We start from the raw sequence: 18,863 nt of genomic DNA, 5'->3' as shown, positions 1-18,863 counted from the left end.
GATTTAGCTATAGCTCCCGTATATATTTTCGTCCGATTTAAGGTAAATGGGGCACCAAAGTCCCTATATATCTTTCGATTTGCACGAAATTTGTCATAGAGCACTGAATGTCAATGTTCCTTCGAAAAGACGACATCTGTAAAGATACATATGTAGAATAACCCGAAAATGGTGAAGGGTATCATATAGTCGGTCCAGTCCGACTTTACTACTTTCCTTACTGGTTTCAATTAGTTTTTGTTGATTGTAAGTAATAATGAATAAATTCGTATTATGAATACATGGCGCCAATTTGTATAATATGTACCTATATAGGGCGTGAATTTTATATGGAAGATTGTACAAGTCCACTATAATACAAATTTTTGCCTAGATTTCCTGACAAAATGATCAACATCATTCCACGTTTTGGAATAGCCCCTATAAAGCAGTATCCCCAATTTTCGACACAAATTTACCATGACATATCCCCCTTACAAATGTCCCGATTGGTTTATGATAGTTGATGGTATAAAAAGTCAATGCAACTGTTTATCATATCTTTGGACAATCATGGCGTATAAGTATTTTCATTAATCATACGCATTTTCATTATCGTACCTTTGGACTATCGTGGCGTATACATATTTACAATACGTATACGAAGGGTGTAAAATTCAGTAACAGGCTAAATGTCCCCAAATTTTTATTGTTTATTCTTTGAAACACACTAATACATTCTAATCTTACACATACATACGTATATATGTGAGTATGAGTGTTTACACATAAATATTTATTTATTTTTGTTGTTGTTGTTACATTTTATAACATTGTGTCCAGATATGCGTGTGTATGTGCGTGTGCCTGCATACTTCCATATATGGATGAGTAGTTTCTATTTTGATTGTTTATATTTTGCATCTGAGTTAAATAACTTAAGGCATTCGTTTCAATCTCTTGTGTCCACAGAAAAACAAAGAGTTTTTGCTATATACATACATACGAATTACATACGGGTACGGGCATAGTTGTAGGCCCACAATTAAAGGGCAAGGATTTGTTTTTGTTTTCATTTTCTCTTAATATAAATATGTTGTTGAAATACGAATAAACAACAACAGCAACAATTTAAAACAAAAGATGTTGTTTTGCATAGTTGTTGTTCATACATATATATTTTTTATATTTGTACTTTTGTTTGCTTTTAAAAAAACTCATACTCTTACATGCATTATTTTTTATGCACACACGCACACAGAAAAAAAATCTCTTTGCATAGATTTTTTTTCTGTGTACGTGGCCTTAGCACAAAGTATAGAAAATTGTTTTACATCAGAGCTCTTTAGAATACTGGAAATTACTAAAGGTTAAAAATACGCACATCTACTGTCATACATAAAATTGTACGTATACATATCTATGTATAGCAACAGGCAATGTATGTAAGAGTGAGTATGAAAATAATGAAAGTTTATATACAAATTTAAATGACAATTGTGGCAGATGGAAGATGTTATAGTCTGTAGTGTATGGGTAAAGTGTTTTTAGAGAAGACAACATAAGTTTATTTATTTTAATAGAACAATATAAACAAAAAAATCTTGTAAACAAGGACATTTGGTTACATTTTTAAATCGATTTCTTTGTAAATTACTTCAAAGTTATTCAAACATAAATGAGTAAAAAAATCATTTTTTTTTTTGAAATCTCGTTAAGCTACAAAAAATAACCTTGTAAGATTCTATCAAATCATGGTGTAATCAACCTCTGTTAGTGCCATGCCCACGTCCAAGTTTAAGGTTTAGGATTCGATTTTATGTAGGTTTCATAAATCTATAAAAATAATAAAAAATGTACCGAACATAAGGTGTACATTTAAAATTCCTGATAACGATCAGGGTTTTTATAGGGTTTTGTGACACGATAAATTGTAGCCATGAGAAAACATAATATGAAATTACAAACTCTCAAGATGGGAAATCGGGCCAGGGCCTTGGACATATCGAAATCCTCAAAATGTAAAGAATAGGGGATACTTTTTGGTAGGCAGATTTGATAGCCAACGAGAACATAAAATATCAAATTAGTGTCAATTCGGGAGAGTTACCCTGAAACAAGGAATAATATTAATAATTTTTGTTAGGAAGATTTTGTACCCCCAAATATAAAATTACAGTCATTGTTATTGAAAAACGTGCCCAAAATCTCCAAATTACCTTTTTGTCGTTTTTTTTTTGTAGATACTAATCGAAGAGGAGTCAAAACGAGCCCATAATAAAATAGCTACAAATATGAACATATTTTTTATACCCTACGCAACTATGTTGTCCGAGTATTTTAGCTTTGTGCAGCCCCAAGAGTTTGTAACTCCGCGAAATATTGGTCCTAAATCCACTTTTAATACCGATATCTCTACAGCTGAGTCGATCTACATGTGTGTGTGTCCATCCGACCGTCCGCCTGTCAATTATAATTTGCAAACACGAATAGTTATGGGCCAATTTTCACAAAATTTTTAAATTTTTAGCAATGATCCGTTAATATTTAGGGGATAAAATGAACCAAAAACTTTATTTTTGCCCGTTTTTCTGGTCGCTCTAGAGGCCACAATTACGACCCGAACACCAGGAAATTTTACACCATGAAAGGAATCTGGCCAAAGTATAATCATGACTTTTTTCATGAAAATCGGTCAATTACCAGTGGAACCAATACCCATGGACCTAGAATAATTTTTTTCTGGAGCGTATAGAAGTTGATAGTATATCCAAGAAGAGTTGTTGAGCTTTATTACCCCATTATAGGGCGGAAATGTCGCGCTGATCGTTTTGAAATTTTAAATGATGTTCCAGTTATGGTCAAGGACGACGCCTATAATTTTCGGTGATATTAAGGGGGTGAAACAATCTGAAAACTTTATTTTTGGTCAGATTTTCTAGTTGCTCTAGAGGCCATTTTTATATGCAGAACATCAAATACTTCACATGGTGAAGGAGATCTGACCAAATTTGAAGATTTGAAAAATATGCAAGGGAAGAAAATGGAGCTCTTGGCCTACAAGGCAAATATCACGAATTTTTGGTGAGGCGTTTTTTTACTGACTAGAACTAAAAAAATCGAAAAACGGCCGCATTGAAGTTTCTACACCAAGACTATTGTTGGGATTTTATCACTAGCGATTATTTTCTGTTCTCTGATAAAAAAGTAATGTTGGTGAGGAATAGTTCCTTTGAACTAGTTCGTTTCGGAATGACACAACTCTAATAGATACAATTTCACTGATATAAACAGATATTATATCAGAAACTGGCTATTAGTGTATTTTGAAGAATACTATCGCGAAGTTATGATTAATATAACGATTATTTTTCGTTGCCATTTAGAGCGTATAAGTGTTGTCGTAGCGTATGCGCCACAATAAAGGTTTGTCGAAATCCCCAAATATGACTTCTTTGGTATGTCTGACTGTTTCTGACTTGAAACAAATATTTTTTAAAAATCCACGCCCTGCGGCTAATTGAAAATAATATTGTTTAAAAATCCACGCCCTGCGGCTAATTGAAAATAATATTGTTTAAAAATCCACGCCCTGCGGCTAATTGAAAATAATATTGTTTAAAAATCCACGCCTTGCGGCTAACTGAAAAAAATATTGTTTAAAAATCGACGCCTTGCGGCTAATTGAAAAAATATTGATTAAAAATCCAAGCTTTGTGGCTAACTGAAAAAATATTGTTTAAAAATCTACACCTTGCCGCTTACTGAAAAAATATTGTTTAGAAATCCACTCCTTGAGGCTATTTGAAAAAATATACTTTAAAAATCCACGCCTTGTATTGGTCCTTGAATTGTGTAAAAAATACATGTCTTCCCTTTAATTGATTCTTAAAAAATATTGAATAAAAAATACACGCCTTTTGACTACTTAAAAAAATTCTTCAAAAAATACGAGCCTTTTGGTCCTTGAAACTAAATATTTTTTTTTTTAATAGAATAGTAAACCCAAAATCCTTCGTAGTGATGCGTATAAGTGTTGTCATAACACATACGCCCTTGATGATTTGGCTAAAATATTTTATTAGTATAAATAAAAAAAATGAGTATGTTTTTAAGATTTGTTTGTCTTGAAAAAAATTGCCTCAAAATAAATAGTATTTAAAATAATAAAAATTACAAATGTTTACTTCAACGTTATACACTACACTACATAAGCAACATGTTCGTAAATTACAATACAAAACAACATGTTGCTTACAACAAAATTTTATTGTTTTTGTTTTTTGTTGTTTCCTTCAACGTGTCATTTTTGTTTCTACAACGACTAATAATCTAGTGCTTTTTATGGTTTTTAAATCGCGTTGATTATTATCGATAACCTTGGGCGTTAAGTGGAAAATCGTATATCATATGAGTAGATTTGTGGTCGTAGTTGTTGTGAGGGAAGTGACAAAACCAAATAGTGTCGTGCCATAGATGATAGTTGTATTGAGAATAAATACAGAAAAAAAAAAACACCACACAACACACTGGGCGTTACAGTGTAGAATGAAATGAATGAAAAAGTGAAAGCAAAAAAACAGAAAAATTATCCCTTTAATTGTTGTTTGTTTGTTATTCGCATGCTTAGCCATAGAACAATTGAGGTGAAGGTCGATGTCAGATTAAAAAACGACACAAACACAGGCGCAATGCCAAAGCGTAAAAATAAGATACTCTGACACAGAAATATATTCATGCTCGCAGACCTATCACACGCACACATCCACACGTATTCAAGCGCACCAGCTATGAATAGTTTGCATGAAAAACGACACAAATCTATTGTCTGTTGTTGTTATTATTTAGCTTTTTTCAATTCTAAGTCTGCTGCAATGGAAAAAGAGGAAAAAAGAAAAGCGGACGTGACGGCTGTATACTTTGTTTTGAATAAAAAACCAGTCAGTCAGTGAGACCAAATCCACCCACCATCAACCCAATCAGTAGACAACAACATCAGAAAAATTCCTTGAAAGAGCAAAATAAAAACCAGTAAAATTGTTTACGAAAATGCCTGTAGTAGGTTCTCAGTTTTTTATTTTCTTGTGGCTTCTTGAAAAATATTCTTTAAAAAATCCACGCCTTGTGGCCCTTGAAAAATATTCTTGAAAAATATTCTTTAAAAAATCCACGCCTTGTGGCTTCTTGAAAAATATTCTTTAAAAAATCCACGCCTTGTGGCTTCTTGAAAAATATTCTTTAAAAAATCCACGCCTTGTGGCTTCTTGAAAAATATTCTTTAAAAAATCCACGCCTTGTGGCTTCTTGAAAAATATTCTTTAAAAAATCCACGCCTTGTGGCTTCTTGAAAAAAATATTCTTTAAAAAATCCACGCCTTTGGCCCTTGAAAAATATTCTTTAAAAATATTCTTCTTGAAAAATATTCTTTAATAAATCCACGCCTCAGTTGGCCCTTGAAAAATATTCTTGAAAAATATTCTTTAATAAATCCACGCCTCAGTTGGCCCTTGAAAAATATTCTTGAAAAATATTCTTTAATAAATCCACGCCTCAGTTGGCCCTTGAAAAATATTCTTTAAAAAATCCACGCCTTGTGGCTTCTTGAAAAATATTCTTTAAAAAATCCACGGTGGCTTCTGGCTTCTTGACAGCCACAAAGTATGCTTTAGCATAAATAGTTTTATTCTCCATTGAATAGGCAATAGAGATGATATTGTTATAATTATTATTATCGTTAAAGGTTATCTCTGTTAGATATTTGTTCACACATTTCGACGCACACCACCCTGCCTCACATTTGGCCACAAGGCAAGCAACAATCAGTGGCAATATGCAAAACGGCAATGTTGTACAAAGCCTTGACATTAACATTTCTTTGTTCGTAGGAGTGCGGGAAATTCAAACCATGGGCATTGCCACAAGGATAACGACGAGGAGGAGGCGGCGGAAACGAGATAACATTTCTCCTTGCCCCAAAAGCATATTTTAATTAAATATGGAATTCCAATGTGTATGATGACTGAATGACTGACTGTTAGGTTGGTTGCAGGGTTGACTACAATAAAATATTCCTGGAACATCACCTTTAACCTTTTGTCCCAAGTAATGGTTGAGGTTAAAGTTTTACCTTGTTCAGATGCATACAAAATGAAGTCTCTCTCTCTAGCACTCGTTCCCTTATCATTCAATGATGCCATTAAAATACTTACATATCCTCATCTAACCAAGAGCAATTTATTTATCTATGACAGGATATTAGTGTGTGTGCGAGTGTGCACCCTGAGTTCGTGTTTACATTCACTTCAACGGGATTAGCATCTGCTGTGTAAGGTTTGCCTCAACAATGTGTCGTCTTCAGCAGGAATTCCATAGAGTTTTTTTCCTTTTGTTGTGGTAAGCTATGTCATTTAATTTTTTGTTTTTATTCTTGTCAGTTCGAGGTAACAAAGTTAAGCTAAGTTCTACTAAGTTTGCATCTTGAGTTTAAAGAAAATAAAAAAATTATGTGATTACAGCATCGGCCCAAGCAGCTGTGTGGTTTTTGTTTCTTTAAACTTTCATCGAAAAAGTTTCAGTGTCATGGGATATCTATGGTTGAGGGTTTTTGCTACTTCTTCTTGTCTATTTTACTTTCCACTTTTGTGTGCTAGTCTAAAAAGTAGCAGCAGCAGCAGTAGAAAAAATCACAAAACTTTGCACAATACCTTTGCCTAAAATGAAAAATATATGTTTGTTTTTGGACCATTATAAAGATGAAAGCATGTTGATAATGGTAGCTGCATGACTGAATTCTTTAATATACTAAAATGTTTTTTTTTGTTTTGTTCTAATGTAAACGTTATCGAAAGTTTTTTTGTGGTTTCTTAAGACAATGGTATATATGAACATGTGAGAAAAGAAAATGCCCGCATAATATATCATAGTTTAATAGGAAAGAAATAGAGACGGCACACAAGGTCGTTGAAGGTAATATGTGGCTATGGTGACGTATAGGTAGCGATAGCAATTATATGAATCGTGGTACCATTATTGCCACCGCTTATTAGACCTTAGAAAAAATATTCTTTAAAAAATCCGCGGTTACAGGTCGTTGAAAATGAATGTTCTTTAAAAAGACACGCTTAATGGTCCTTGTCAATAAATATTATTTAAAAAACCTACGCTTATTGGTCCCTGAAAGTAAATATTCTTTATAAAAATCCACGCTTAATGGTCGTTGAAAATAAATACTCTTTAAAAATAAATACTCTTTGAAAATAAATATTATGGTTCCTCGGAAACAGCAATTGTGACTATATATAAGATAGTATAAGGTAATATGTGGCATTGTGGCGTGTACGTAACGATAACAATTATACGAACCGTGGTACCATTACAATAGCGCTTAATATATATTCTATATATTCTTTAAAAAAACCAAGCTTAATGGTCCTGGAAAATAAATATTCTTAAAAAAACCAAGCTTAATGGTTCTGGAAAATAAATATTCTTTAAAAAATCGCGCTTAATGGCCCTGGAAAATAAATATTCTTTAAAAAATCCGCGCTTAATAGCCCTGGAACATAAATATTTTTTAAAAAATCCGCGCTTAATGGCCCTGGAAAATAAATATTCTTTAAAAATCCACGCTTAATGGTCCTGAAAAATAAATATTCTTTAAAAATCCACGCTTAATGGTCCTGAAAAAAAAACTGTTTAAAAATCCACGCTTAATGGTCTTGGAAGAAATATTCTTTAAAAAACTACACTTATTGGTCTCTGAAAAAATATTCTTAAAAAAATCCAACCTTATTGGCCACTGAAAATAAAGTCCCAAATTTGGATTTTTTGGAGATTTTGACCAAATTGGCTGTAATTTAATATTTTGAATTCTCATTGGGTGTGAAATATTCCATCAATATTGACTTAAGTTTTGGAGTAGGCCCCACATAAACGTACACCCTATTATTTGGATGTTTGGGAATTACGGGCGCGTTTTTGAACCAAATATAATTCAAAATGTGGTATTCTGAAGTTGAATACTGTCAAGAAATTATATATTTATTTTTTGTTGTTGTTTTTGATCCTCCATTTCAGATTAATTTTATTTGATTTTGAAAATCTGATTTTACATTTGTAATTAGTGACCATGCCTCCACAAAACGTGTTCAAGAATAATTATATTAATAATTAAAAAAATTAGTATAATTATTATTATAATTATATTAATTTATAATTTGCCGCCATTTTCGATCCACCCTATGAATTTTAACGTTTTTTGCAGATTCGTAATCAGCGTCCTCGAAACCCTTATATGCGATATTTTTTTATTTCTTAAACCCACTGCTCTAATTATTGCCAAAAAAGGGGTATTTGGGCCATAGTGCTGGGTTGGTATTTAGTTTTCTATCTCTCGTTGCGTCCGAAAAAAGTTCCGAACAATTTTAGGTGGAGGTCATAGAAGTTATACCTGAGTTTAATAAAGTTTTACTTTCTTATTTTTGATTTTTTTCAAAGGAATATAAATAAAAACTTCTGAGTGGATCAGTATAGTTGGACGGTACCGACCATATGATACCCTACACAAATACCGCTAAATTGTTTCTGTCCTATAAAAGTTCCGAACAATTTTAAGAGGAGGTCATAAAAAGATATACACGAGCTTTAATTTTTTTAATTTCTTAGTTTTGATTTTTTTCAAAGAAAAATAAATAAAAACCTGTGAGCGGGGCCGACCATATGATACCCTACACAATTACCGCTGAACTCAAACTTTCTACGGATTCGCGATGTTTGCTCTTTCAGCTGCTCTTTTTTACCCTGAAAATTCAAATAAGAGTTGAACAGAACGAAATTGAGAGTACGTGTGTGAGTGCGGAATTGAGAGATCATCATCAAGAATGACTAACGATAAAACAATAAAAATTTTGTGCATCAGTGATTGAAATCATAAGATTAAATTTTTTTTATTTTACACATCATTTGACCCCTTAAATATTAAACGATCAAGACAACCATTCTCAATATTAAACGATCAAAACAACCATTCTCAATAGCAGACCTTCGCTTATAATTATTTCCTCTAGGCAGACAAGTAAACCTGACAAAAATAAATGTTTTCCATTTCATTCTCCGGAACTTTACATAAAATTACATATCGATCAGAGCTATATTTCCGAACTCTAATGTGGTAATGGGTTTCTAAACAATATCAAAATACGCAAACTTTACAGGCATCTATTATATTCCCACATCCGTGAAGATACATCTCCATAATTGGTATCAATTTAAAGGTCAGCAACTGCTCTTGGATATACTATTAACCTATAGATTTTATGTCCTTCAGTAGTAACTATATGTACCATAGGAAGGAACATATAGTCATATTTCACACAAAAGTCTGAGTCCATTCGAACCGCTGAATATGGATCAATTATCATGAAAAGAGCCAAGCTTGTTCCTTGGTCATATCCCTTCCTCTGTGTAAAATTTCGTGATGTTAGTCAGGGAAGCTGGAGCGGTCTGGAAAGCAGATAAAAATTAAGTTGTTGGTCCATTTCATACCCTATATATTAACCGATCAAAAACAATAAGGGTCTTCTTTTGGTCCAAAATGAACCTAGATGGGGCCACACAAAGCTATAATACCCTGACAACATAGCTGTGTGGGGTATGATTATAATCATGTTTAGTACAACGACATAAATATGTGAGGTGTTGGTGGAAAAATAATTACATAACAAAACTCTTTAAGAGACTATTTCGAATTCAACTTGACTTGTGAAATTCCTTGAAGTATGCTCCTGTTGTTTTCTTCTTTCTTGTCAACCTTTAATCAGCTGTTTTATTAAATATTCCACGAAAATAAAATTTCAAAAATTATTCAGTTCATTTGAATATGTCAATGTTTGTGAGTATGTGTGTACTGTCATTAATTTAAAATCACGACTTGTTCTGGCAAATATTTAAATATGTCACAATAAAACGACATACAAATATAAACATGTGTGTGTGTTTTTTTGTGGTGGTAATAATAATAACCACAGAGCCAAACACTGTTCGTGAATGCGGAATTTGGTAGGCTGAAATTTCATTAACATTTTAAGAAGTTTAATTAAATTAATCGCATTATGGTGGTGACAATGTTGTTGCCGTTGTTGTTGTTGGTGCGTGTTTTTGGTGAACAACAGTTGAAGTGCATTTAACAACAACAATAATTATTTTTGTTTTCCGGCTCAGACGGCGACGCTGACGCCACAACATTTAAACAGCCAAAACAGTAAGCGTTTAATTTTTTTTCGTTTACATCCTTTAAATAAATAATAAAGCCCGAACGGCTGTAATGTTATAAATTACATGCTTCCAGGGGCTGGGAGACTGCGGGGGCTTTGTAACATAAACATATGTCTGGTGTTTTGTGCATTTATCACACAGTAAGTTATGCGGTTTACGAACTTCCACCCTCCGCGCATTGAGCAAAACAACAAACAATTGAATATTTATGTTCAGGGTCGGGGAAAGCTGTTGTAAGTTGTATACAAATACAAATTAAGGACAGCCGTCCAGAGAACTTATTGTTTTGTCATTTTAAATGATTTCATTTAAACAATGTAGAGAAAAAACTGAACAACATCCACAAAGAACTTTGCAAGCATGTGCTAAGTGTCACCAGCTGTGGCAGCAGGATAGCAAGTGAAAACAAACGAGTACACATAATTTGGTTGCCAAGGCTATACAAGATAAAAACTTAATTCAAAGTTTTTATTTTTAGTAACGAAAATAAACCCTTTTGTAATTTAAGGTTTGTCATGATTTTTTCCAATGAGATTACAAATTACCTTAGAATAGATATAAAGAAACAGTTATGTGGCATTTTCCATGTTCCAAAATTTGACCTACTTTCGTAAAGAACAAAATTTTAGCCAATTTTTTTTCGTTCACCATCGTATCTTAATGACATTTTAATGTCCTACAAACACAACGAACAACGGAAACCAATGCAGTAAAAGTGTGTGATGCTTTTATTTCTTCAGGATAATAATGATGATATTACCTAGATATATCTTTGGGTATTAAATTTGGAGGACTTTATATGAAATTCCAGTAAATTAAATGTGTAAATAATACTCGTGGAGAATGGAAAAAGGAATTTTTTGATTTATTTTTATTTCATAAAAATAAAAATCATCCAAAATGAATTATTTTAGTTGATTTCGTAAGGAAAGCCTAGAAGTATGCTATATTAGCCATTTTTAGATACTTTTGAACCACTATTGCGAATGAATGTTGTCGTTATGTATACGCACACAGCCATTCTTAGTTTCATCGTTGAGATGCTTGAAAATGTTTATATAGGGTTCTATAAGGTATCTTAAGAAAATATTACTAAAACTAGAATCTTCCTTGACAAGTTTAACTCAATGGTTTAAAGATTTACAAAACACAATATATTATGAAATTATAGGTATTTATCAAACTTTACTTTAGACAATGGGTTTGAATTTCATTAAATATGTGTGTGGAAAAACGTTCGAACATCTTCATGAACGAACTTTATTTTAAAGATTTTATTTGAAAGTGCGAGAAGTATGCAATAGATAACCAATTCTGTTATTTTCTATTAAAACACTAGTGCGAATGAATGTTGCCGTTACGTATACACCCATAGGAAGTTCTAATTTTATCACAAGGCTTTGAAATATTTCTTCCGTCAAGTATATATGCTTTGAGAAAAAAAACGATGTGGACGATACTGTTCTAGAATCGGGAGGCCGGAAGAACCTTTATATCGATGAAGGAAAGATTAGGAGCAGGACTATAACCCTATAAATGCCAAACTTTCTTGTTGGCGGTAATATTGTCGGGGACTTCATGATTATGCCTATTTTGGTTTATAAATCTAAATCTATGAAAATGCTTCCAAATACCATAAAGAAACTAATATGTTCCATAAGGTTATGACAAAAATCGATAATTTAACAGATAATTCCTTCAATATACATGATATAACGTGAAAAGCATTTAAGAAATACTAAATACGGCGATATTTTAAAGGACTTATGGACACTTTGAAAGAAAGTGTTTAAAATAAATATCATGCCCGTACATATGAAGATAATATAGGATGAAGAATGAAAAATTAGCGTAAACTATCGTTAACGTTGCCATTTTCCAGTCCCAATGAAAATTTAAATCGCGGCATCACTCTACGTTACAAAGAGGTTCGATTTAGCCGTGCACGCCTTCATGGACGCGTCTATTTTCCTATTAACATATAATTTTTTAACGATTTCATTTTTAATCCATTTTTCGAGAGTAGAAAATATTTTAACAAATATTTTAGTGCAAAGAACTGCTAAAATTTGTAAATAATATCTATTTTTACGATTTTTTTGTAATTAAACTCCTAGAAATATGCAATTGATGATCGATTTTAATTTGCACGTCCTCTAGTGAGAATGAGTGTTGCCGATACGTATACGTGCAATCGATATTGGTATTTTCTTTTTTGTAAGACATGGATATATTTATTTGAAAATCGTTTGTAAGGTACGGAGATATTTGTCCCGTCAATTAAGTTTATGCCAATTAAATCGCGAATCCCCATGGAAGAGTAATATACATGGAAATATTTAAGACAGCAGAATACATTTTTAAAAATAGTTTAGTGGAAAATAGTACAAAAATTGTGCGGAATGAAAATAGTCAAATTTTGCATTCCTTTAATATGGAATGAGTAGATGATTAAGTTAAAAAACAAATGTATTATGTATTATATACATCATTTGTACGCACGTTCAATTTTTATATGCTTTAATAGCAAATATATGGAAAGGCCAACGAGTAAAACATCAAACCGAAGGCTTTGGTGTAGCCTCCTGTAGAGATGAAGACGGAAACCTGGTGACAGATACAGACAGCTTCTGGTATCAAATAGTAGCGTTGAAGAAGATACCCCTGAACCAGTAAGAGATGACGGTATAGAGTGTATACCACCTACCCAATTTGGCTAGAGGAATGCATTCCAATGATTGGAACCTCAGCATCCTGTGTCCCGTGCACAAAAAAGCAGACAAAACGATATGTGCCAACTATAGAAGAATAAGTCTCCTTCCCATCGCATATAAAGTGCTATCCAGTGTGCTGTGTGAAAGATTGAAGCCAATGGTCAATGACATCATTGGACCATACCAATGCGGCTTCAGACTTGGCAAATCCACCATTGACCAGATTTTCACTCTGCGCCAAATCCTGGAAAAGACCTACGAAAAACACATCGACACATACCACCTATTTGTCGACTATAAAGCCGCATTCGACAGCCCTATCCGTTCAGAGGTGTTTAAAGCCATGTCTTCGTTCGGCATTCCTGCAAAATTAATTTTTAACGTCATGCTGGAAAAGTCATACGAGACGCAAAGGTGAACAGAAATGGCACTCTGTACACCAAACAACACCAGTTACTCGACTACGCCGATGACATCGATATAATATGTCGAACATTGCGAGCAGTAATAGCCACCTTTGAACAAATTGAAAAGGAGTCTGCCAAAGTGGGTCTGGCAGTAAACGGCGAGAAGACCAAGCTGATGGTATTAAGGCGCAAGACGTGCAGCAGACTCGGACAGCTTCGAGGTAGTTAAAGATTTTTTATACCTTTGTACCGCCATAAATAAAACGAATGACAACAGTTTTGATATTCGGAAAAGGATTGTGATGGCCAACCGATGGTACTATGGTCTAAGTAAGCAGTTTAGAAACAAGGCCAGACCAAAGTCACACTTTACAAGACACTGATACTACCCGTGCTGTTACATGGATCTGAAGTATGGGTACTTGCGGAAGCAGATGAGGCAGCTCTTGGGGTGTATGAAAGAAAAGTTCTGCGAAAGACTACAGGCCGACCTGCGTCGACGGTGAATATCGACGTCGAATGAACCACGAGCTTTACAATTTATACGCGGACATCGACATAGTCAGTCGTATTGAGCAGCAGCGACTACGGTGGCTGGGCGAATGAATGAGAATGCCCCAGCTCAAAAGGCATATAAAAACGAGCCTACTGATGGTTCCCGTAGAAGGAGAAGGCCACGAATTAGATGGAAAGACCAAGTAGAAAACAACATGTTGGACCGTGGTCTTCCAAATAGACTTATGGGTGTATTCTCCAATTAGTTCTATTAATTGTTTTGTATTCGGACTAAGGTATGTTGCATTTTTGGGTGTACTCTGTTCAGTAGGCTTTACGTCCCCTCAAAGTGATGTCTTCCCTTTCACAAATAAAATTGTCTCAATGGCCCTTTAACATTATACTTTAGTTCTTTCAATATATCTGAAGCTTTGTTTGTCCGTATCATGTTCTATACGTTTTGAAACATCTTACATTCTTGATATAAAGTCCTGAGTCCTCATCATTTTTGTGGTATTCCTTTTTTTCGTGGTCGGTGAAGCATCCAAGACCATATTTTCATCAAAGACATAAAAGTTTAAAGATAGGACAATTGATACGTAAGCAATTTCCAACAGATGGATTTTCCTCTGTTGTTACGATATCATAACAACAGAGAGAACAATATTAAACGTTTTTAATGCTATATCTTAAGCTTATAAAATGAAAATACATATTTTGAGCGCAGGCCTCTAATTTTATTTACATTTTATTCACACATTTTCGCGTATTGGCGTTTTTATTCTTAACATGCCTCTGTTAACCTTGATTCCCCCTGGATATTTTTTCATACACTATTTTGCCAAAATGCATTTAGTCGAGTCTTTACGGTTTCTATGTCTTTGTTTTCATATTTAAGAGGGTGCGACAGAGGTAATTTTGGAACTGGGTGGTTGCCTTTTCCGCACCATCGTTTTTTTTTTTTTTTGAAAATAAGATGGCGACTTAAAAAAATATATATTTTTTTAATTTTAAATATGCGATACAAGAAAATTGGGGGCCGGGTATAATAAAAGTATACAAAAAACACATTTTGCTAAATCTAAATATGCGATACAAGAAACCCTGGGGGCCGGGCCGGGTATAATTAAAAGTTTACAAAAAGCTCATTTTGCTAAATCTGAATATGCGATACAAGCGTCGGGTGTTGTTAAAAAGATCAACATAGCATTAAACCCCTGTTAAAGTAGAATTTATTGAAAAATCATCTTCCCACAAGAAACTAATTGTTTTTAAATACCTAGAAGTATATAATAGATGGTCAGATTTTGTTTAATTGCAAATTTTCTAAAGCTAATTTTATGGTATTGTTGAATATACGCTTTTAATACGCATGTTTTTATTTATTAACATTAATTATTTATAAATATACACACTCCTAAAAGTATGCAATTATTATTTTTTATTTCCTAGTGCAAATGAATGCTGACGTTACGTATACTCCTATATAATTATATAATTTCATGTGGAATTTGGGTCGATTGTATATCAACAATTTTCTGTCTTTTTAGCATTCCTAGCAGTTATATGAAGTGCAACACAGTTCCCACAAAAGTAAATTATTAAGTAGTGTTGGCGGAGCTATTTGGGACCCCATTTTTATTTTCTTATTGCAAAATTTTCAGTAAATCATTAATTTTGAGAAATGCTATGAAGATTCTGTATCAATTTAAGTGGCAAAACATTTGAATTCTAATTTATGAATTTTTTAAAGTTATGAATTTATTATTTTAAGCTTTCACCAATAAACACTTGAAAGTATGCTATCGATAGTTTACTATTTAATATAAGTATTACATTGCGTATGAATGTTGGCGTTACGTATACGCCTTCGAATTCCTGAGCATTTGAAATGCATTTTAATGTAGTTTGACACAATAATAAAAAAAAATATTCACTGAGCATTTTGGACATCCAATATAGGTCAATACGGACGAACAAATAAAAGTACTTGAAAGTTTTAATAATTAATTATTGGGAGGGGTTCCGAATAGTGATCAGCTCCAGGTTTTGTTTTTCAAAATTGCATACTTTGGTCATATGCTTCGTATTAGTCCCAATTTTCTATTTTCAAAGCTAAAGAAACTACTCGATGAAATTATTGATCAAACAGAGACTATTTTATGGGTTTTTGGGGCTTTCATTGTGAAGTTTAAAACAAATTTAGTAGTTTCTCAGCATTTAGTAAAAAAAACACCTAGAAGTATGCAGTGGATGATTTACTAATTATAAATAGTACTAGTGCGAATGAATGGTGCCGCTACGCATACGCCTTTGCCAGGTAGGATATATTAAAGTTTTGTTGACAACCCATGTTGGCATTGTCAATACAAGGTCCGGGATCATAAAACTGTAACCGCCAATTTTACATATTTTGAAGACACATTTTCATATCGATTTAATCTGTAGGATTATTCTGTATAAACTTGTCAACATAAATCGCGCTCTATAAACGCCATATATAGGCATTTGTTGAAGTTTTATCTGGCTTAAAATTTAGATTTTCAGATTGTCATTGGGAATCTGGAATGGTTCTAAATATATTCCCATTTTTAATACATTTTTAAAATGTTTTTAACCGCTTTTTTGTGAAATCTTTTTAAATATATATTAGGTCTTACAGATTATTTTCTACCTTTTTATTTTCAATATTTTTTTACGCTCATATTTTAATATTTTGTGTACTTACCCAACAGTAACATCGAAAATATTACTACCCACAGAACTGGAAACAGCCATATCACCAAAACCTTTGCGGGCCACAATCACCGATGTTATCAGATCGGGTATAGATGTACCAGCGGCCAAGAAGGTTAAACCCATAACCTAAAATATTTATACAAAATTAATAATGGTATTTAATTTCAATTGTATATTTTTTAAGCTCATTAATTCTTATATTTTCACTTTTAGGAATTCTCAGTTAACAACTTAACTCAAAAACTTACCTCAGGCGGTATACGTGCCGTATCACCGGCAACATTGGCCCACCATACCATTAGATACGAAAAGGCTGCTATCCATAGTATAGAGCCAATAAACGTTATGGGGAATAGCTTTTTACCTTTGGGTGTACGCGTATCGGGCAAAGTTAGCCACATGGGTATCAATAGCGGTGCAACCAAAATATAGGTTAAACGTTTACGGGCAGTATCTGGCCAAGCCATACTCAATGGCTCCGGTTCATCTTCGATTTCTTGGGTTTGCTATATAATTTGTGTTTTGTTTTTGTTTGGATATTTGTTTTGATATTGTTGATTGGTTGAAAGAGATTTTGGAAACATAATAAAACATATGTTAGCATACTTTTAGGGGCAAGAGATTTTTTCTTAAGGAAGAAGGAAAAATTGTACAAAATCAAATATAAATAATTTACTATACAAAAGGGAAATTAGTATAATATTTTTATAACTTATTGTTTTCTGTGTTCTTTTTGTGTTTCAATAAGTATTGTTTTTTTAGTAATTTTAAATATTTTTAGCTTGATAATTGATTTTATTTTTTACATAAGTTTTAATAGTATTTTTTATTTAATTTTAATTTTTTGTTTGTATTTTTTTATATATATAGATGTTGTAGATATATAAACATGTTATTAAATGAGTAATTTTTTTCAGTAATGTAAGGTGAATTGCTATGAAAAATAATGAATTAAAAAAATTAGGTGCTTTGATATGCTAAAAAATAAAATATTTTCTTTTGAAAATAAAAAAAAATCATAGTGAATTTTCGTGATTATGATATAATGAAATGTATTAAAATGTGTTAGAAAAAATATTGTAAAATTTATTAAGATAAGTAAAAGATAAAATAAAGCAATACATGGTAAATACATTTAAGCATTTCTATTTATTTGAGGCATTACAACAAAATTAGCATGCAATTTATTTTTGTTATTGGTAGAAGTTGAAAAAAGGAAACATATAATAATTTATTACACAAAGTACTTTTTAATGTATTATTAACAAACTTTGTTTTCGTATTGGAAAAATATTTCAGGGTTTACCATCGGAATAAAATGTTATCATATAATCTCTCTACAAGCTACGATTTTAATAATAACACCCTCTACGAGGCCCAATATTTGTGTCTCTTGTTACTATTCTTGGGAGCATAGGGCCTCATCTTATTCGATTTAATTCCAGCTAAATCAATCGTTTATTATTATTCCGATTTAACGACGGTATCCAGAAGCCCAGTTTCTATTCTACGAAGCATAGGGCTTTAATGGGCGTCATCTGATTCGATTACTCCTCGTGTTAGATTCGTTAATCGTTGCTTTAATTCCAGCTAAGTACAACCGAAATCGTTTATAACGACACCGATTTAACAACGGAATCTATAAGCCCTGAACAAAGTTTTGTCCTTCATTTTATAACGACTATGGCTTATAGCGACCAATATCGCCGTTCCGTTGGCCGTCTTTATAGACAATTTCTTCAGTAGATTGTTGGCCTGCTATAGTCTACCCAAGTTGATGATGCTGCCATCTATCGTTGCCTAGAAACAACATCTTCGGTGCAGTGGTTTGAGTCCTTGCTTCTTTTGTTTTCCCGTTTTTCTCTGAGTGTTGATATCCCTTGCCATTCCATTTTTTGTGTCCTTTTCATGTGTGAATGCCGAGGTTAATTACTATTATGTCGAGGAGCTTCGGATGCATTTTATCTATGGGGGATGTAGGTCTAATTATACAAATATTTGAGAACCACTTTGAAAGAATTTTTCCTCCGTGGCTCCAACTGAAATTTCAACTCACGCTCAAAGACAAAGAAGAGCCAAAACGGACCTCGAAATATTGATAGCGTGAGATAGAGGCATTTATTTTACTAACATATATTCGATATGACTGCAGTCTATCCTAGGTGATGGGTATGCCATCTATCGTTGCCTAGAAAAAACATCTCTTTGAGTTTTGTGCTGTGGTTGGTGCCATTTTGCTTTTTTTGTGCCATTTTG

General features: G+C 32.9%; 1 protein-coding gene across 1 annotated transcript in view; it reads right to left on the bottom strand.

The window, feature by feature from the left end:
- LOC133326083 (sodium/potassium/calcium exchanger Nckx30C) overlaps positions 1-18,863 on the bottom strand; it is a 151,073-nt gene that overhangs the window by 11,227 nt on the left and 120,983 nt on the right. The window contains exons 6-7 of the mRNA XM_061534759.1: positions 16,856-17,113; positions 16,597-16,733 (exon numbers count right to left, since the gene is read on the bottom strand). Of these exons, the coding sequence (XP_061390743.1) occupies positions 16,597-16,733; positions 16,856-17,113 (395 nt within the window). The remainder of the gene's footprint in view (positions 1-16,596; positions 16,734-16,855; positions 17,114-18,863) is intronic.

This window comes from Musca vetustissima, unplaced genomic scaffold (genome assembly GCF_032173495.1).
Source record: "Musca vetustissima isolate MV318-11 ecotype Yass unplaced genomic scaffold, APGP_CSIRO_Mvet_v1 utg12302, whole genome shotgun sequence".
NCBI lineage: Eukaryota > Metazoa > Arthropoda > Insecta > Diptera > Muscidae > Musca > Musca vetustissima.
This window is presented reverse-complemented; position numbering and strand designations above follow the sequence as displayed.